Source organism: Marmota marmota, unplaced genomic scaffold, assembly GCF_001458135.2.
Source record: "Marmota marmota marmota unplaced genomic scaffold, marMar, whole genome shotgun sequence".
Lineage (NCBI taxonomy): Eukaryota > Metazoa > Chordata > Mammalia > Rodentia > Sciuridae > Marmota > Marmota marmota.
The window spans coordinates 14,750,551-14,772,184 of record NW_025999932.1 but is presented as its reverse complement, the minus strand read 5'-3'; the positions used below and the strand labels follow the sequence as shown (position 1 = coordinate 14,772,184).

Sequence of the window (21,634 nt, the reverse complement as noted above, 5' to 3'; positions counted from 1 at the left end):
TATATATATATATATATATATATATAAAATTTAACCAGTCATGGTAGCACACACCTATAGTACTAACTACTTGGGGTGAGACAGGAGGACCACTGGAGCCCAGGAGCTTGAGGCTAGCCTGGACAACATAGCAAGGTCCCATCTCTAAAACAAAACAAAACACAAAGCAAAACAAAAAATAATTTTAATGAAAAAATGCCATTTTAGCCTCACGGCAACCCCTATGGCATATAGGGGTTTTACAGGTGCAGAGTGTGTGGCTTTGGAAAAGAAGAAAGACTAAGGATAGAGCTGGTATTGAAATGACAATGTGGGATCCGAGGCTCCCCCACTCCGCCCTACCTGATCCTTGAACCTCACTTATGCTGTAAGTGCCACCCAGTCATGCACATCCATCCCTGTGCAGCACGCTCAACCCTCATGCCTATAACACATGAGCCTGGGAAGCCAACAGCACTGGCTGAAGCAATTTCAGGATTCTTGAACCCTCAGGTAAAGCACACTAAACAGACTGCATCCATTAGACTCCTATGCTGCCTTCCTTCTTCCTCTGGAACTCCTAACAGCTCCAATTCTCCAAGCAACTACAATCTGACTAGAGAGCAACACACCTAGAGCTAAGGGTTACTCTAGCATGGTGGTATGCATGCTGGTGCTGTTGGGAAAAGGGCTTGTGGCTGACATGTGCCCTGGGGGAGGAGCTATCCTGCAATGTGGACCCACTATGCAGAATCAAGGGCTTGCATTGCCCACACTTTGGTGTTCCTACTTGGATGTCCCAAGGGAATGGCATTCAAACGTGTCCTTTCCTGTCCTCCCTGTGTTACTGCAACTCCATCCTTGTTCCTCCCTGTACCCTTCTACCTACCACTCTAAAACTAAACTTTTTGGGGGGTGGGGGTGGGGGGTGGTACTGGAATTGAACTCAGGGGCACTCAACCACTGAGCCACATCCCCAGGTCCATTTTCCTATTTGTATTTTATTTAAAGACAGGGTCTCACTGAATAGCTTAGAACCTCACTTCTGCTGTGGCTGGCTTTGAACTTGATCCTCCTGCCTCAGCCTCCTGAGCCACTGGGATTGTAGGCTTGTGCCACTGTGCCCAGCAAAACTAAACTCTTGAAACACAAGTTTCCCTGAGGTCTGATCCTTTGGGGCCACCCACCTTTATCTCCTCCAATGCCTGTCTCTAGCTTATTGACATGGCTGTCCTACCCTGTGGTTCCCTGTGAACATTCCATGCTCTAGGCTTCCTGCCATGTATGTCCTCCTCCTCTACATGTGGTTCAGGAAGCATCTGGATGCCTTCCCCAACTTCCCCAGGCAGGCTACAGAAGAAGCCTGCTTACCTGCTGTGATCTGAACACAGAGAAGGCAGCTCTGAAATAATGCAAAACCTTAAAACTTTGCTTTAACTTAAAAACAAGGATAGGAAGGGAGAAAGAATGGGAACAGGAAGCTCCCTATGTTCACATGTGAATACACAACCAGTGTAAATCCACATCATGTACCACCAACTACTGTCATGTATAACTACAAAGAACAAATTAAAAAAATCTATTTCCCAGCAGCTCTGGAGGCGGAGGCAGGAGAATCTAGAGTTCAAAACCAGTCTTGGCAAAAGCAAGGCACTAAGCAATTTAGTGAGACCCTGTCTCTAAATAAAGTACAAAACAGGGTTGGGGATTGGTTCAGTGATTGAATGCCCCTTAGTTTAATCCGTAGTTCCAATATATATATGGATATATTTGAAGAAAACATGTATAGATTCTGACCTGAAGATGGAGTTTCTCATGATCTTCTTTATATAAACACACCTATAATGCACTATCTACAGTTTTTGAGACTCCTGAGAAACTCTTGAGTACAGGGTCCTCTTCTAGTCCTCCCATTGCTCGCTGACCCTCATTTATTTTCATCCACATTTAAATTACGGAGGGGGAAAAAACACTTACTAGTGAAGTCTTTATTACATCTTTTCAAAGCTGTCAACTTGTCAAACCACTCTGCTATTTGCCATTCCTATTCATCAATTCATGAAATTACAAGGACAAGTAGCATGAACAAGTTTAGGAAGAACTGCGAGTAACTCTGGGGCAGAGCATGGGCCCTGAGAGGCAGCCCACTCACTAGCATTCTAGAGGAAACGCCAGCCGCCACCTAACCCAGGAGGAGAAAATGAATGAATAGATAAAACAAGAATCAAGAATCGCTGACTTCTTCATTCTGTCTAGAGCATTGACTGACAATGGAGTTAACAGGTCAGTATTGGAGGAGAGAGCTTCCTTCCTTGTCCTCCCCGGTCTCAGGGCATTCCCTGAAGGGAGAGAGGAAGTCTGTAGCCATCTCTGACTCTTGTCCAGCCTTTACCCCTCTGGATTCAGCCTCACCTGTCCCTTGACACATGCAATGCCCCCCCCCCCCGTCATTGCACCCCACAAGAACTAAAAACTCCAGGACCCAGCAACACCTCCCCACACCCTGTATTCCAAACAGGACACTCTCCATTCCACTCTGCTCTTACCATCCCAAAGCCGGCATCCTGGACTCCCTTCTTGGACTTGCTCCTGGCTGGTGGTCACTAGGGACCCCCCTCACCCAGCTGGCCTGATGCCTTGTCTCGCACCTTCTCCTTTCTGTTTAACACACCATCTTCCTTTGGCTTCCCCAACACCAGTCTTCCTCTTCTCCTTTCTGCTCACTCTGCAGCTCTTCTGTTTCTCTGCTTTCTCTTTAAACCTCAGGAACTCATGGCCCTTCAAAGGACTTCCCTGTCTCTGGGCAACCACTGCCCAGGGTCAACTACTATCCACTGCCACAGGGTCACTGACTACCTCCTGAGGGAAGAAGACGCAGGCTCTACACTGGTACCAGCTCTTTCTGAAGCACTCCTGCTTCCAACTACCCACAGCACACCCACCTCTGGAAGTCTCATGAGCTCCCCAAGATAAGACAACTGAAAGTGCACACCTGGGATTGGAAACATGTCTCCTGCGAAAGTCTTAACCATTCTCCTGCAGTGCTCCCTCTTTTGTAACTTTGTCACCCAGCATTGCACTGGTGGCTTTCTATGGGTCCCTCCCAGCGTCATGCCTCAGAAGACAGGATCCCATTCCACTCAAGTTCTGTATCCCCAAGCCCAAAACGGGGCCTGCACACATGAGACACTCCATAAATGCTTGTTAGCAAATGAAGATAAAGGCTCTTTTTCATCTCTGTACATCCAACACACAATAAAAGCAGCTCAATAAAAGATCAGTGGGGTGGGGCATGGTATAGGAATAAGAAGAACTGAAAAGCATTAGCGATTCTTTTCAAAATTCATACATTTATAATAGAAATAATGTTTTCCTGTTGGGGGAATTTCAAGATTTTTCAAAATACATTTAATTGCAAACAGTGTCATAAAATATATCTGCCCACTAAATATCACAAATATTTGCATTATTAAATTTATATTAAAAAATACCATTAAAATGCTATTAAAAGATTACAAATATGGCATCTATTAACAATTCAATCATTATTTTAAGAAAATGAGGTTTTACAATCATGCTTCTGTATTTATACTCATCACATACTTAAAAATATGAATTTCAGTGATCTATGCTTTCTTTTTTGGTTTACCCACATACAACCTCTTTTGAGGGCCAAATTCCTGTTCAAACAGTCTCCCCCTCATTAATTTCTCATACCTGAGATCTAGATAAACATCTTCAAATACCTGTATTTGATTCCTGTTTTCATAGAAATGCCAACTTTTAAGTTGACAGATAACTTAGTTTTCGAAATCTTGTTAATATTTATAGAAGTTACAATTGTTCAAACAGCAAAGAAACAACATATCTGAACAACACTGCTAAGCCAGATGTGCAGTGACAGTCCCTAGCTAACTTGCCTGATAAACCCAGGGCAACCTACCCAGAACCTGCAGGCTGTTACCTCATATTCTATACATAATATTTGCAATGGTATATTTATGTCTTATGATATATTTGAAACATCCTTCCATTTTGACCTACCCTTCTACCCTCATCTGTCAAAAACTCACCTTTAGATCACTACTGTTCCACGACCTGTCCCATCTGCCCTCCACACATTCTGAACTTCTCACTCTAATGTAGGCAGCTGCAAGTGGCAAACATTTTCCAAACTAGATATGACGCTGTTTTCCATGAGCATTCTACAGTGACTAACAATATAAAAAACTCTCAATGCTCACACAAATACAAATCTTTTGTTGAAGTACCAGGGACACAGTCAGGCAAATAACCCCTTCCCAGTGAAAGAATTTGCTCACCTTTTAATAGGATTTCCTTATCTCAGTCATTTCATCAGAGTAACTCTGTCCCTGGTTTCTGCCTGGCTTCTACAGAGCACAGTGGCTCTGGACATCATGCCAGAAGCAGAGGGACTATGTTCTGGTCCCTCACTGATTCCTCAGCATCAGACTCAACTGTAAACACAAGTTCTATCCCAGTGAGCCACTGTTCTGAACTCTTACTTATAAAACAATAAAACTAATCATTATCTTATAGAAAAAGTAATCAAAAATGCATGCTTTGGATATGAAACTCCACAGGGAAAAAGGAATCATATTATTTCTATAGGGATTTGATTTTAACTCTCAAAAAGCATGAGCATATGCATATCTTTAGGCAGAAAAAAAAATACAAACCAGCAAAATATCCTGATAAGTGGAAAGCTTAACTCCCTATTCATAAAGATACTAACTTTTGTTTTTGGGATGCTGGGGATTAAACCCAGAACCCTGCACAAGGTAGGCAAGTACTCTAACCCTGGGCTATATCCCCAGCGGGGTTTCTAAGCTTTGAATTTTGATTTTTATTCTGTTTGTTACTATATCCTGCCAAGTTCTTTCTGGCTCAAGAATATCAGATGATGTGCAGCTTTCCTGGGTATCAGCAAGCACCCTACCCCCTGCTAGACATCACCAAGGGTACTTCCTGATAAAACAGCCCAGTCCTTACTAAACTCCATTGTCTCAGTCAGACTCAGCAGCCGAGGTTGGAAGGCCTTGTGCTTTGTGAGTTTCTCTGCACCCAGGGGGAAGCTGGTTTTGCTGTAAATACCCAGAGAATCTGATGAGAGACATTGAAACCCTGGGCCTGCTGATGTCAACAGAGGGTTCTGCTAATGACATTAAGAACAAAGGCAGACAGGAAATTTTCTACTATCTCAATTTTGAAAGGGGCTAATGAACCCTTTAGAAGAATTGATGAGCAGACAAGAGGCTTGAAAAGTCATTTCCCTTTCAGACACCCATGCCATTGAGAGGGCAGGGCTGCTGAGACAGATAATATTCATGCTACCTGTAGGGCTTACCTGAAGGGTACTTAAATGTTTAAAAATGTATTGAAAGGTTTAGTTAGAGTTGACAAAATTTCCACTGAAAAACCAAACAACCCTCCCACCACCACCACCCTAAAGATCAACTGAAGATCAACCCTCCCACCACCACCACCCTAAAGAGCCAAAAGGTGAGTGCAGCTGATTGTCATTTTGACCTTGCTTCGCTTTAATTCAGGAGACTATTTAGAAATGTAAGGAGCAACCCCTTCATTCGGCTCAGCTAGCAGAGCTAATAGGCTTCTAATTAATTTCCAGAAGATTGCTGTTATAACTAACAGGTTTTAAACATTTGGTTGATTGGGGAAAATGAATTGAATATAATGTATTTGATTTGGAAAATTAGTTTTCATTCTATGTGCTTACCATAATAGTGTTTATTTTAAGTTTACATGATTCCATTAAGAGTCCCAGAACACCACTGGTTGTTTTTATCCTTACACAGTCCTATCCAACTTATAAAGAAAAAAAAAAAGAACCTAAATTAATTTACACTTAAGACTTTTGTTGGCCTTTATTTGAGGGCAAGTTAAATTCATTTTTGTGGCTTTAATAAAAACCTTTGCTGGCTAATATAGCAACAGGCCCCAAATACTTCAAAATGATCCGGGCGATAGCTCAGTCAAAAGCCCACTCATCGAATGCAAATCCTCCCAAGAAAGGCTCGGCACACAAGTCAGATGAGCCAGTGAGGGCATTGTTTATGGAGTTTCATTTGATTCCTCCTGACAACCATTTAAACAATGAATGTTGGGAAATGTCCCTCAAAGAATCAACAACAATGGCAGGGATCAGCGCTTTTATATTGAGCTAATACTATTTTTAAAAGGAGAAAATATTTCTTCCTGAAGGGATTATGGGAAGCCTTATTAAAGACACCTGCAAACAAAACAAGTGACAATAGATCTTTATCATAATTGATAACTGAGTTATCCTCTCTATAAAACTTCTTTCTTGGAGACAATACCATCAAGATTTACCTCTGCGGGTTGACTCAAGAAATCAGCTAATTGGGACCAATAGTATTCAACAATGATAAGTTTACCAAGATTATGTGAGCGGATTTAAAAAAAAAAAAAAGGCCCTTGTCTATCTGGTTAAACAGAAGTACAACGAGACTAGAATGTTCTCTCTTCACACTGCTGAGAGTGTCTATATTGAAATTAAGTAGCATCCTTTCCCTCCACATGCGATCCGAAAAACACATGAGGGATTCTAATTAGCAGGGCTCACTCTGCTAAGCACACAGTGGGCCAGCCGGCGCTGGGAACCCAGCCTTCGCCTAACTTGAAGTTTCGAAGGAAAGCAACCTTTCACAAAATCTTCTCAAAGTAATTAACAATCACTGTCAAAATGTGTACTTCCAGTCATCTGTATTCTGTGAAAAAAAATGAAACTGTTTCAGTGGAAGACTGCTCCTGGGGATGAATAACTTAGCTAAATCCAGCAGGACACATTTACCAAATAAGTCTGAAGTAGGGGGGAAAAAAAATCAGAGGTGCTTGTTTGCAGTAAGAGGACTCCACCCGTTGAGTCCCAGGTAAGTCTCGGTTTACTTCCCCTTGGTAAACAGTGGATGCCATCGCCCAAGGCTTACGATGTTTGCAGTTAGATATATTTATTGCCTCCTTTCTGTGTGACTAATAGGAATTTCAGTATTCCTATCAGGACTATTACTGATTTTTCTGACACGTCTAATTTTCCAAATTAAGTAATTTGGGCTCCTTTAAAAAAAAAAAACCAGTGACTCCAGAGGTTGTCCTAACCTTGGACTCAGAGAACTTCTGGGCACTAAAGAAAAGGGAGAAGGACCACTAGGCCCAAACAGTAAATGCACTTCATAGCACTTCTTCTTACCCTTTAACCTGGCTCACGGTTGGAACTGTCAACTGGCCCTTAGGGGAAGTGAAAGGGGTTCAAACTCAGGATGCATTAGCAACAGAAGCTGGGATTTTAGAATATGTGCAGCTTTTGATAGATGCACTTCATTTCCAAAATAAACACTTAAAAAAAAAAAATCACTGCAAAGTAGGCAGAATTAAACAATACCACATGAGATGAAATGACCCAACATTGTTCTTGAGGACCTCAAGTTCACAGACAAAACCAAATGCTTTATAGAAGATACTTCTAGGGGCTTGTTTTTTTTTTTTTTTAAAGACACATTAAGACAGAGCAATCAACTTGTGAAAAGGAAAGCTGCCTAGAAAAACAAAGAAGACATTTTCTGAGATGACTTTGATCCTATGCTCAAATCATTGGCTTAAACACGCTTGCCTTTAAAGGCTTTGTATTTGCAATAACTACTCTCTATTGTACTTGTTAACAAAGTATTATTTTCACCTTATTATTACTAATCTTTTCTTTGTAAGAAACCACACCTGGTTTTATCCCCTCCACACACACACACACACACACACACACACAAAGGTGCAGGGTGCAGTAAATATTTGGCCTTTGTGGTAATACAATGCATAATTTAGTTAATCTGGGCTATCTTTCCGTGAGAGATGATTGTTTCTATATTATGAAATGAGTTCACAGTAAAACAAAAAAACCACGCCAGATACCTGGGAGGCAGGCTGAGAGCCATTTACCCAGCATGTAGCTGCCACAAACCAACCCTGACAGGACAGCATGGCCACTCCTACACACCAGGTATTACTCATGCTAACTCAGCCTCCTGATCATAACCACTCCTTTCTTCTACAAACATGGTTTTTATTAAGGTAGCACTGCACATTGCCAGGCTCAGGGCCCTACTCCCACCCCAACCCCTGTGAAAAGCCTTGAGAAAATAGGAATTTCAGCTTTCCATTGGAGAACTGTCGTTCCTGTTACATTACCTGGATGAAATCTAGAAATGTCAGGGGAAGCAAGTCATCCATATGTCCAATGTCTTTGGAAAAACGATTTAAAATTCTTCCTGCAAAAACAGGATATGAGAAATTATTCATTTCCCCAGATAGACCCTTTAAGAGAAACAATTCACAAACAAATCAAAACAATATTTTAAATGCATATGTATTCAATATATTATGCATTCATATGAAATAAGCCGATGTCAGTGGCAAAGAAAAAGAAAATAGTATGATACCTAAAGAGAAATTAAAAAAAAAAAAAAACACCATCAAATGGTACTGGGCAGGGAATTACAATGTGGCCCTGATTTTAAAAATCCAAAAAAAAAAAAAAAAAATGTGGTGGGGGGCAGGGGAGTCTTGTAACAGTATCAGGAAGGACTAGTGGATTTTAGAAAGTTCCCTTATTTTTGAGATCCCATCTAGGACTTGAATTCAAGTGCTACTTAGGTACATCAACAAGTGCTACTTGGGTACATAAGTCAATCCTAATTGCAATATTAATTTCCGGTTACCTATCAGAATTAATTTTGCTAAGTGGAACATTTTTTAATAAATGTAACTGTAACCTTTGAATGCCCCCCACCTCACACACACACATACCCCCAGGAGGGTTCATGACCCCTCACATTTTGGGAAAACTTGAAATCCTTCCAAGTGGTGGGTGTACTACTGGAGCAGGAATCGTTATTTCCAGAGGAGTGTGACCAATAAGAATTAAATATCCAAGAAGAAATGAAAATGATACTTGCGGATTGATTAAAGATCCCTTCCTATCATTCATTAGTAGAATCCAAGGAAATGCTATACCATAAAAACTTCAGAAATGGAAGGTTGAACTAATAAGCATCTATTCTTCTGAATGACTAGAGGGGGCGGGCAGTGGGGATGGGAGGTTTGAAGGTACACACATGCTGGGTCTACTGTTTTGCAGGTAAGCCTGAGAGACACGTTTGTATAGTGCCCCCAGGGCCCAAGCAGCTGCTTTGGGAAGCCACACTACAGACCTGGGGCGTCTGTGCTCTTCCCAGCATTGGCAGGGGGCCTTCCTTTCTCCAGAGCCTGCATACCACAAAACAGCAGGACCATCAGCAGTCAGCCTTCCACAGCCCCTGAGGTCCTTCCTAGAACCTGGGCTCCACCAGGAAGCACAGGGTGTTCAAGTCAGATATGAGTTGGGCCTTGATTTTCCTGTCTCGGCCATAAGACATACAGACTCCAGAAAATATCTTCTAGTGACATCTTTGGCAGGCCCTGTGATAACTTTCCTTAGCCTTTAATAACACCAGCTTTACAGGGTTGTCCCAAGGATTAAATGGGTCCATGCAGGTGAAAGAAGCTGATCATAATGCCAAGCACTTTTTTATAGGTGCTCAAAGTAAAGAGACACAGAGGTGGGACCCTGAGTATTAGCAGGTTCTGCAGTGTGCACCTAGGAGGAAGTTTAACGTGCTAAAATGCAGATTCTGACTCAGTAGCTCAGAAGGAGCTGGAGAGTCCATTTCTAAAGAACTCCCAGATGGCCCCTTCTGCTCTCTCCCTGATGAGCTCGGAGGAGCAAGAGGTTAGGAAAGTATTAATCGGATAGGCTTGAAGAACACTATAATCAGACAGGTCATTTTTTGCCACATATTCTTTTAGATTTTGTAGCCTATCTAGTTATTTTTTAAAATATTTTCTTTAGTTGTAGTTGGACACAATACCTTTATTTTATTTATTTCTATGTGGTGCTGAGGATTGAACCCAGTGTCTCAAAACGTGCTAGGCAAGCGCTCTACCGCTGAGCCACAACCCCAGCCCCTATCTAGTTATTTTTTAACTTTTCAAAGTATCAATAACGAAAGACAGAAAAATACACCTTAAAAAATATTAAAGACATGATTATAACACTTGCTGCTTCCTCAAAGGAAAAAGCTACAACTTTTTAACACAGGCAAGGTTCAGACACACAAAATATGATTCAGCTTTAAAAATGTCAAGAGCAAACTTAAAAAAAAAAAATTTTTAAGATGAAAAGGCTACATAGAGATGAGCAGTACATGAAAAGCAGTCCTTTACCTTTTATTAAAAATAAGAATATAAAGGTCTGAGAAATCCAAGGTTTGCAAACAGCACAGAATAGAGGAGAAACACAAACCACTGAGAATAAGTCATCTCCTCACACAGCTACTACAATAACTGAATGCCAAAGATAGTCCAAAACTTATACTCTTATTCACCAATGAGCTGGGTGAAGAAAATGTGACATCGGAAGGTTCCATGATTTCCTTGCTCTAAGAAACAATGAAGAAAAGGAACGGTGTTCGGAGAATATGTCCACCTGGCTTTGTGGCAGACTATTGGAATCGGAGCTGTGGTGTCAAGTTCATGGCCCAGCAGTCATTTTCTCAGAGGTCCCCAAATCCTGCATGCCAATTCATCCCAATGGCATGTGGCCTTTGCTGAAAGGTGCCAGGAGACGCAAGGGAAGAGGAGCCACGATTTCCTGAGGGGAACCCAGTCCATTTTTAGCCTGTTCTGGTAGAGAGTGCCGGCAAATCTTGCCTTCCTGTACTGCCCAACTGTTCCTGCTGCTTATTCAGTGACTCAAACTTCTCATGAATGACAGCTCTTCATATACTGGGAAAGGGTTAATCACAGCCTTTCCAGACTTCTCACGAGCAACTTGCCCTCAATTATCCCTCAAAAGACAGCGTCCTGGCCTGGCCGAGGCCTCTGTGCATGCTCACATGGCCAGTCTCACTTCATGCCAGGAGCCCATGACTAAAATCCATACCCCAGGAACTATCGGCATACCTCAAGTGGGAACCCCATTTCCCCCTTTCTGCACAGGACATACCCAGCCAGGAAACACCCCGGCACAGTACATTCTGGCAACCAGAGCATACCTGGACTTCCATGACTGAGAATTCACACCAACGCTATCCTGCATCACACAGGCAGATTTTCAGGAACAACAGTGGTGATATGAACAAATTGGAGAGTTCATCCCTTCTGACCTATAAATTCCATTTTTAGGAACTATCCCACAGTGCAAAGATATTCAAGGTGGCATTATTTGGCAAGTCAGAAGTGGGAATCAATCTAAATGTCCCAAAAAATGGTCTAATGTGTTATGGGTAATTTTAATTTTTATGTTTTCTTTTTTTTTTAATTTTTGGTGACTAAGTATTATTTGTGTAAAAGTGTGAAGTGGAAGAGGAAAAGAGAAAGAAAAGAGACAAGGAAGGTTGTTGGGAAGACTGACCTTCATCCATCACATTCAGGGTCTACTTAACTGCTCTGGTTCACATTTTTGTGTCTTGTCCATGAGAAAAAATGTTTCGAAAGAAGTTCTAGAACTTCTTCTCAAAATACAAATCAATAAGAAAGGTATCTGAAGAACTGATCCTAGAAATTAACCTGGAGTTAGCATCACCTGTAGAATTCTGACTCCTCACCCAGAGCCAAGACTCCTCAGCTTCTGTCTCACTAAACCATCACTTAACACATGGAACTTCCCATGTCTAGTTTGAACCCCATTTTTTAAAAGTTATATTTATATTTATAGATAAAAATATTCTGGTATATTTTTATTGAGGTATATTTCATTTCTCTTCAATTTATACATTTTAGTTACACAATTCAATGGATTTTAGTAATTTTATTGTATAGAAATCATCACCTAAAATAAGCTGAAGACATTTTTCCAGCCCCATAAGATCCCTCCTGGCATCATGAGATCAAAGCCAGCCTCAGCAACTTAGTGAGACCCTGTCTTTAAATAAAATTTTAAAAAGGATTAGGGATGAGGCTCAGTGGGTTCAATCCCTGATGCAAAAACAAAAAAGCAAAAACAAAAAAAAAACAATAACTCCCTCATGTTACTTATATTGAAGCCCAGATTCAGGTAACCAGAAATCCACTTTCTACCTCTACAGAGGTAGGTGGGATCATATGGGTGGGATCAGTATGTGGCCTCTCATGTCTGGCTTCTTCAGTTAATATGCCTGAGATTCCATCCATGACACAGCATGGACCAGTAAGTAGTTCCTCTTTTAAGCCCTACTCTTTGCCATAAAAACTGTCTTAGGAACCAGAAAACCAGGCCCCACGAGGCCATGACTTCCTGACCTTGAGGGTAAAAGTGGATGTGTTCAGTGAACTCTTTGCCATGATAAACGTCTACATATTCACATTTAGATACGCATAAAAGTTCATACCAAGAACTCACCGCTGGTTCTGCAACCTAATTCTTTTGATAAGAACTGGACCCTGGGATGTAGCTCAGGGGTAAATTGCTTGCCTAGCATGACTGAGGCCCTGGGTTCAAGCTGAAAGAAGGGAAGAAGGGAAGGAAGAAGGAAAAGAGCAACCCGCCTTTGGGCTGATATCCTGCAGAGCTGGAAGTGAGAGGTGCTGGGTTTGAGTTGGGCATTGCACATGTGGACCCTCACAGACCTGTAGACAGAGTGGGCAGGGACAATAAGTACAAGAACTACCATCTTGGAGAGAAGTGGAATCTAAATCCAGGCAGCCTAAACAAGAGAGCATACAGTCTACCCAATGGGACAAGGAGAATAGACTTGTACACTCCAGGCAGAACAAGATGGCAGAACAAAGACTGGTCCAAAGTAAAGGGCATTGAGTGGGAACCCTGCTGAGTCTCTAGGCTGGAAAGGGTCACTGTGTGCATGATGCTGTGGGCCTGGGAGGTGAGGATGCCATTCAAGGAGTGTGCCAGCATCATTCTACACAAGACAAAGATCCATTCTACTCATTCAGCCAGACCAACGTTGAGAACAGAATAGGAGCTATAGCTGTCTGTGGGTCTGGCCCATCTTCTTTGTTCTTCCAGTCAGAAGAGGCCATCCACAGGTGGGTGCTCACAGAAAAGCATAAAACCGAAAGAGCCCCCTGACCAAAGCCCCCTGAGGTCCTCATTCTCCTCTAACACTCAGGAGCAACAGGACTCCAGACAACTTATTCAAATTCTAGTGAGACTCAAATTCCTTATCTTAAAGATGAGGAGTTGATAAATTTCCTCCAACTACTTCAGAGTCAAAGATTCGCAGGATACGAAATGGTGCTTGGGAAGGCCTCATCTAAATTCAGAACTTATGTCATTACTGTAAGATTTCAGAGCTGGAAGAGGCATGAACGATCTCCAGAGCCAATGATTTCCAAACTCTCCTCTGAAGATGATGAGATTCCACCTTGAAGAATGTCCAGGAGGTAGAGACTGGCCTCGCCCAACTCTAGATACCCCCCTTTCTCCCATGGCTGCTTGTCCCCTCCCCAGGTTCACAAGGAGCTCGCCTCTGAAGAAGGACTCTGCAGGAAAGAAAAATGTCTGCCGCTCTTTGTGGACCTCACTCCTCATGTTAGAGCTGAGGAGACAAGGACCAACCAAGGTGCTCAGGGAGACTCATGTTTCTTAAGGGGGTGGATACTGTCTGCCCAGCCTGCTGGGGATTTCCAGGCTGCAGGGAGAGAAGCTTGGCAAACCTCATTCTTCAGAGCAAAGTCCTCTGCTGGCTCTTCCATTTTTCTGAGGATAGGGCCATTGACTGATTTTTTTTTTCCTGGTTCTCTTCCTGAACTTTTCTTTCTTTCATTACTTTCATTTCCTGTTTACTGATGCACTCCCAATCTTATCTCCACTCCCCATCTCCCAGGGCTTACTCACACACCCCGCTATCCTACAAAGCATCTAAGCTCCATGCAACTACACTAAACAGAAGCCTTTGAAACTGATCCACAATGACCCTTGCCCAACTTCTCAAGCTCTTCCTTAGGCCAATGCCCAAACACTGAGCAGAACACTTAAGTCACTTATGACTTATCTTTATCTCACATCATAACCAGCATGTTTTAATTTTCCATTTAAAATATCCTCATTTGCATCTTTATTTCTTTTATCTATCAGATCAATTCTATCAAGTTTTTAGGAACAGGGAGGAGAGGAGATTGACAGGAGGTACCCACTCAGCTTCCCTTCCATTCCTCCTGACTGTATCCATGTTCTGATTGGGGAGCTTCTCTGTTTATCTATCAGAAAGGTCCTGAACCCCACTCAGCTCCATCTACAAACTTGAACTTCTTTACCTTTATTGGATAGCTCTGGATAATGGCACTGCCCTCCTCAGGAACCCTCCAGAGCACTAGCCACAGTTAACTCACCCAAGGTGACTAGGGGACCTAATCCAGAGACTGGCTATCAAATCATTCAGATGCCCCCTCAGCAAATGTGAGTCCATGAGAGAAGCAGGAAAAGCGGTGGAAGAACCATTCATAGCAGAGAGGAGAGGCAAAGGGCCCCCTGAGCCCTGGACAGTGGCCCTTTGCTTCCATAAGGACCAGCCCAGTTCCCGGATGGTTACCCTTCCTCCAGCTGCTTGAGCTGCCCCAGGCTCCCTCCTGTCCACCCCTCCTCATCTGACTAACGCAGGGAGATTCTGGCCCTAGCAACCCAAAAGCCTTGGCCATGACATTATCACTTACCTGACAACTCACTGACTAAAATTTCTTGGGGAAAGGATGAATCCTATGAGACTTAAATTTCCAAATTATCAATTACTCTTTTAAGTAATAAAGCTTAATATATTTCAATTGCTCTGGCAGAAACTTTTTCAAGTGGATTACAGACTTCTGATTCCTTAAATGCACACATCTCTGGACAACATAAAAGCTCAACAGCGTAATTGTTTTTTAAAGGTGGCAATGTCCTTGGAAGCACCTAAATCACTTGGATGAAGCCCCTCACCAAGGACTTTGGCTCTGTATTACTGGGTTCTCAGGAGACACATTTTGCCATGGTTCTGGGCCTCCATTTTGCTTTAGTGTTGAGAATGGAGGAGATCCTACAATAAGTGGTGAAAACAGGGCCTGAAATGAGACTCAGAAACATAAGCAGTGTCCCCATAAAGGCACAGTGCTGTGAGACTGTGCTTGGTGAGACACTATTCTTGCTTGCTTCCTGATATCCCTGAGGTCTGGACACATTCTCAGAATACACACAGCATAATCTGTGCAGTGAGTTAACTGTTCAAGTGTGTTATTTTTTGCATATACATCTAGACTTATACACCTCTGTAAACACAGACTATATTTCACATGAGATCAATAACAAAGTGTGTGTGTGTGTGTGTGTGTATAATTTTGATAATAACAGGCTATAAACCCTTAAGGAATGTTCCAACTCTTTTTAAAATATGGAAAATTTTCTGAGTAGAGGCACTCTTACACAAAAACATAAACAAATCCATAAACTAAACTTAAGAAAAGAGGCTCTTACTGAAAAGAGACTATGAGACCCTAGACTTGCTCCATGACCATCTGCCTGCATGACCTTCAGGGAACAAAACTGGGAAGATGAATTCTACAAACAATGCTCCCTTGTCTTCCTCAGTCTGTAAACACATCAGGGAATTTATCAGGACATTGAAGGTCCATGGGCAGAGTGGCTTTATTCGTTTATTTGTTTATTTTGGTACTGAGGATTGAACACAGAGGTGCTTAACCACTGAGCTACATCTTCAGTCTCTTTTATTTTTTATTTTGAGACAGGGTCTCGCTAAGTTGCTTAGCGTATCACTAAGTTGCTGAGGCTGGCCTAGAACTTGTGATCCTCCTGCCTCACCTTCCTGAGCTGCTGGGATTATAGGCATACACCACCACATCCAGCCACAGCGGCTTTAATCAGAAATAATCATAAGGACTCTGATCTGCACAGTCATTTCCAGAGCTCTGGGGGGGGCCTGAGATTCTGCATTTCCAACATACTCCGAAGGGATGCAGATACTTAAGGTCCAGGGACCACACCTTAAGTAACAGGGAAAAATCTGTAAAATTTATGAAGCCAGCCCTTCTGCTATCAAGAGCAAATGGTTTTTCTTTTTTCAAATTTCAAGTCTCTCCTTCCAATGCTGTTTCATGCCACCTTGTTCAACAATGTTTTCCGACTGTGGGACATCTGGTACCACAGCAAGTGTTGGGTTTATCATCATCCCAGTCACTTTCCCTGTCTTACTCTTTAAATCATCTGTCTGAGCTCCAAAGAGATTTAAGATTTCCAGCCGCAGAATGAGGTTGGGTACAGTGACCTAAAGATACTGCCATGATGACACAGAAGCTCTCTAGAAAGCCAGAGAAGATCCAGAGAGGGGGACACTGGGCTCCAGGTGTAGTGGGGTGGAGGCAGCTGTCAGAAAAGGAGGGAGGAATGGGCATGCACCAGATGCAGACCCTGCAAGGGCCAATGAGTGGCACAAAGGACGGAAGGACAGACAGGAGAGGAGAGGCAGTCACAGATCAGAAGAGCATCACCGCTCACCAGCCCAACAGATCCGGAGAGTATCAGAGGTGCCACCTAGCCTTATAGATAAGCCTGGAACTTTTCCCTGAATTTAAAATAAAATCACATAACAAATGGCATCCAATTTAAGCAGCAGCCTTAAATGGGCACATGCTCACCCAAACCAATTTCTTAAACTAAATTTGGCACACAGGCCCAGGATGGTGCTGAGGAAGAGGCCTCCTGACCTCCACTTATAGCCCTTCTAAGACCCCATCTTCCTGACACAGCAAATATGGGCAAAGCACTGAGAGTTGTGTGTCCTTCTTCTTCCTGCCCTACCTCCTTATCCAGAGAAACCCACAACTGGGTTCTGGTGGCAAGTCTCAGACATGCCTCCTGCTTGCCTTTTGGCAGCCATGGGATGGGGGAGCCACAGGCAGACTAAGGCAGACACTGTGCAAGCGGTCCCAGTGACGCAGGGACAGGCGGACACCTGGGATGTCTCTGTCACCTGGGAGTTCAGCTAGACCTGGGATGGCAGGGATTCAGACTCTCCTAGGGTGATGTGAAAGAATGCCTTTCTAGAACAACTGCACTGTGTCTCTTGCCTTTTCACATAATTAAGACATATTCAAAATATTCATTTCAAGGTTCCATTATGTGACATGACACATTGGAGCAAACGAGTTTCAATTTTGTGTGTGTACTCTTTCCTTTTCTCATGAGAGCTTTCTCGTTTTGTCTCCCACCTGGAAGATCCCAGGTGGGACAGTCCAAACAAGAAGACCTATAAAAATCTCAGCTTCTTCAAGACCAAGGGCAGCCTCAGAGTCTGCCCCATCCGTCCACCTTCCGCTCTTTCTGCTTCTAACTCACAAAATTCTCTTACCTTGCACTCTTTCCACCTGCTCACCAATTAGGGAGCACACCTTGCTCTCTCATCAGAACCTGCTATTTCAAATTACAACCATAACTGTCTTCTTGTCGGGTGTCATCTGGGCATTTGGTAGGTTTAATGGGATACAGCAGCCCCTTCCCCCTCTGCAGAGGAGCTATTCCAAGAACCCTCATGGATGACTGAAACCACGGATAGTACCAAATGCTGTGTACTTTCCTACACATACATAACTATGATAACATCTAATTTATAAATTAGGCACAGTAAGAGGACCAATAATAGAACAGAACAATTATAACAACATGCAAAATAAACGCAAGCATGGTCTCTCCCTCTCAAGGATCAAGACGAATATTAGTATTTTCAGACTGCAATGGTCCATGGGTAACCAAAACTGCAGAAGTGAAGCCTCAGGTAAGGAAAGGCCATTGGACATACGTGCAGCCAGTACACACAGTGACACAACATGGTATGAGCACACACCCCAGAGGCAGAAACAAGAAAGCTTGGGCCACCCGCCAGGCGGAGGCGACTAGGAGGCCACAACAACAGGGGGCCACTGCCAGCAGGGTGGGTCCAGGGCTCAGGCAGGGCTGGCCTAACATGCCTTTGTGATGGGAAAAGGGCCTCCTAATTTGGAAAAGCAGCAGAGAATGGGTTGTCCAGGTGGGAGGAGTGACATCTGTCAGTAGTAAGAGAGAAAGGGAAGAGGGCCAACAACATTCACCTGGTTGACGGGAGGAGCATGACCTGGGGTGTGCTGAGTCCAGAAAGGACTCGGGTGCAGAGTGGGAGAGGAAAAGGACCCATGAATGAGGGGCCTCTGTAAAAGGCCCCTTGGTGGGAAACGGGTCTGATTTCTGTCTTCAAAGCAGTGTTTGTAAGAACAAGTGGAAGGAGGACCAGGGGACATTCTACACATCTGCCGGATTGCTTCTACAGAAGATGGCCACAAAGATCAACCCAACCCCTGCTTCTATGTGACAGGCCCACCCGGAGCCAACTCACATGGTGTCCTCGCCACCGCAAAGGGTGCCCAGGACTCACTTTCCTGGTCTTTTGAGTTTGTTCAGTTTCTAAAACCACCAGATGATGGGCACAAATTGTCAGAAGCCGTGTAAAGCATGGTGTACACATCACCTCCAAACTAGGGCACAGCTACCGTCTCCACTTAAGTACAAGGCGGCTCAGGCTTCCAGACAGTAAGAAATTAACTGGCAAGAGACCCAGGTGTAAAACAACCATTCTGGGATTCATACCCAGCATTGCAGAGATTCAGGAAGGCATGTCAGTGTCAACATACTGGTGACACCAAGCTACTTTACTGAACACATCTGCAAACTCTATTAAATACCTATTAATAAGGATGCACCAATAAAGTTACAGGCCAGGCTGGCATTAAGCTGGCATAATGGTGATGACCAACCCAGCACTGGATGGCCCAGGCCCCTTCTGATTGGCTGCTGCCTGCGGCGCTGGCTGCTACGCCCTCTGGCTGTCACTCCTGGTTAGAGGAGTTTCAGGAATCCTCTCTTGGCTAACCATAATTAAAGTAAAATATTTAAAATAACTCCACCTCGGAATTAAATTACATAAATTATTGTAAGCTGAAAGAATCTATTAACAAGGGAACAAATGAATGAATGAGGGCAGAGGCGCTATTAAAAGGCATAACAGATTAGCTAAGTCCAAGGGCCCGAAGGCCAACACGTGCCAGGCCTTACCCGGTTGTGGGCCCAGGAACAGGAAGATTCTCGAGGGTCATACTTTGAGGGGCGAATATACCTGGCAAAACGGCCTCAGGAAGTCATTTTTGCTACAGCAGCCACTGAATAGTTTGCTACAGCAAATAATCAGTACTTTATATTTTCTAAGCATTAAAAGGAGAAAAAAGTGAGGAAGAAAGATCAGACCATTTCTTTTACCCAAGATCTCATGCATATACCACCAGGAGTGAGTCTGGCCTGGACCCCTGGTATGGCCAGGGGAGTGCAGGCCTCTGGGGAGCAGTGCCTGGAAGACTTTCCAAGATGGAAACGCGTCCAACCTGAGGAAAGAAAGCTCCAGTGCCTTCCCACTGCAGAAGGCCCAGAAGGTGTGCGTAGGATTCCAGGAGATTCCTAACCATCAGCCACAGGAAGCAGCCAAGCCTCAGAGCCCCAGCCAAGACTTTTTCTGATGCTAAGAGAACAGGAAACTGCCAATTACATGACCTCCCCTGCCACCAGAATGTACCACTTTTGTCCCAAAGAACAACCTTTTCCTCGTCAGGCATCCCGTGACCGTCATTCATGGCCAGACACTCATGAAATCTCTCTAGAAGAAAGACTGTTTGTGGGCAAATACAAAGGCCTGGGAATACCCAGCCGTCTCAAGGATGAGGCCACAGAGATGACAGCGGCAATACCCACTCATAGTGCCTTCGTCTAAACGAAGAATCCCCATTTCCACAAAGGCCAGCACCAGGCTCAATCCCCGAGGTTACTGTGAATGGAAATTAGCATCTGGCATGTAGAATCAGCTCGCTCGCGCTCTCTCTCTCTCTCTCTCTCTCTCTCTCTCCAGTACACATACCAGTATATGTAATGCTCAAAAATAGGACAGCAAAACACTTGGTGTGAGAACGTGACTAGACTTGAAGACAATGGGCCCTCCTACTCCCCACCCCATGTAAAGCAGGAGTGCTGGAAACGGATCAACCAACACCCAAATCTGATCGTCAGTTCTATCTCCAGAGCATCATTTTAATATCTGGGAACCGCCAACAGATGTTACACCAAACTGGCTGGGTTGTGTTAATGTAAATGTGCAGACTTTCGTTGGGATTGGGGGGGAAAAAAAGTATGCCATTAAGAAGCGTGGGGGGAGACCGATTTCAACTACTGTAATACTTCTTTCAAAAATCAGCATAAACTTTGGAAGACCTGGAAAATAGTGCTGTGAGTACAATAATTCTATTTGTCCTGTTAGCTATGGAAGTCTCAGGATGCACACTACCTCTTCGTCAAACGATTGTCTTTTTCTCCCAAGGAAGAAACTATTTGCAGGTTTGCTTTCTTATTGACTTTTTCTATACCATGTGACACTACTAAATACCCTCTCTATTTTCTTGTATTTTATTTAGAGACAGGATCTCACTGAGTTGCTCAGCACCTCACTTTTGCTGAGGCTTGCAATCCTCCTGCCTCAGCCTCCCGAGCCACTGGGATTACAGGCATACACCACTGTGCCTGGATTAAATACCCTCTTTTTAAAATATTTACATACACTGGTTTTTGGGATATTATTTTTTTTCTTTTCACATATGTCTCTCTTCATTCAAGCTACTCTGACCATCCCTTAAATCCAAGGACCTCCCTTATATCTCAAAGCTTTTGAGTCTATGAACTCTATTCCTCTGGCCAATGGTAGTCTTATCCGCCTGAGTGTGAGCTCTTCTCCAAGGACAGCAACTCCCAACCAGAATGTGAGACCACTGTCTTTCTTCTCCCTTGCATTTAACTTTCAATGCACCCAGCTGGTGAATCTCTCTTCTTCTGGAGAGCTGCAGACACGTGTGAAGGTATAAGATGTTTTAATTGAACTGAGGACAACCTTGATGACTTAAGAGATTCAACACCATCCAATAATTAACTTCAAATGAACTTTGACATTTAAAAAGCTTTATGGACTTATGGTATAAGTTGCCCAAACATTTCCATATATTAAGAAAAAGATATAAATCCAGATTCTGAGCTTTTGATATTTAGGACCTTCCATGAGCTTGGAGCAACCACAGGAGTTGACCTTGAAGGTGGCAAGGTATCAGAAGGCCTGAGCTGACCTCCCAAGCCCCGATGCATGTTATTACATCAAATAACTTAATCAGAACACAAACGGTTCTTAGATTTTTGCAGAGGTAATTAAATAACAATCCAATGCCAATTAATCACAGTCAAATAAGAGTGTGTCAGAGAAGAACTCGATACACACTGGAGACTATTTAATGGTCAAACACTTGGCAGGATTTTAGTTAAACAATGATTCATTAAACCTCCTCTGCCACACAATGGCTAGGCTAAACTCAACGTGAAAGAATCGAAACTCTTTTGTTCTCCCATAAAAAGACATCAAACCTCTGTGCGTGATATTCTTTTCTCTCTCACTTAGCAGACTGCTCAGCTGCATGATTCATGTGTTCAGCTGCTCCTATGCCCACGGGCGTCTGCAAGTCCTCCTTGGCGCTG

General features: G+C 43.3%; 1 protein-coding gene across 2 annotated transcripts in view; it reads right to left on the bottom strand.

The window, feature by feature from the left end:
* The window catches only part of Abcc4 (ATP binding cassette subfamily C member 4), a 188,251-nt gene that overhangs the window by 67,539 nt on the left and 99,078 nt on the right, over window positions 1–21,634 (bottom strand). For both annotated transcript variants that reach the window (XM_015484155.2, XM_048800747.1), the window contains one exon: window positions 8,218–8,297. In XM_015484155.2, coding sequence (XP_015339641.1) covers window positions 8,218–8,297 — 80 coding nt within the window. The remainder of the gene's footprint in view (window positions 1–8,217; window positions 8,298–21,634) is intronic.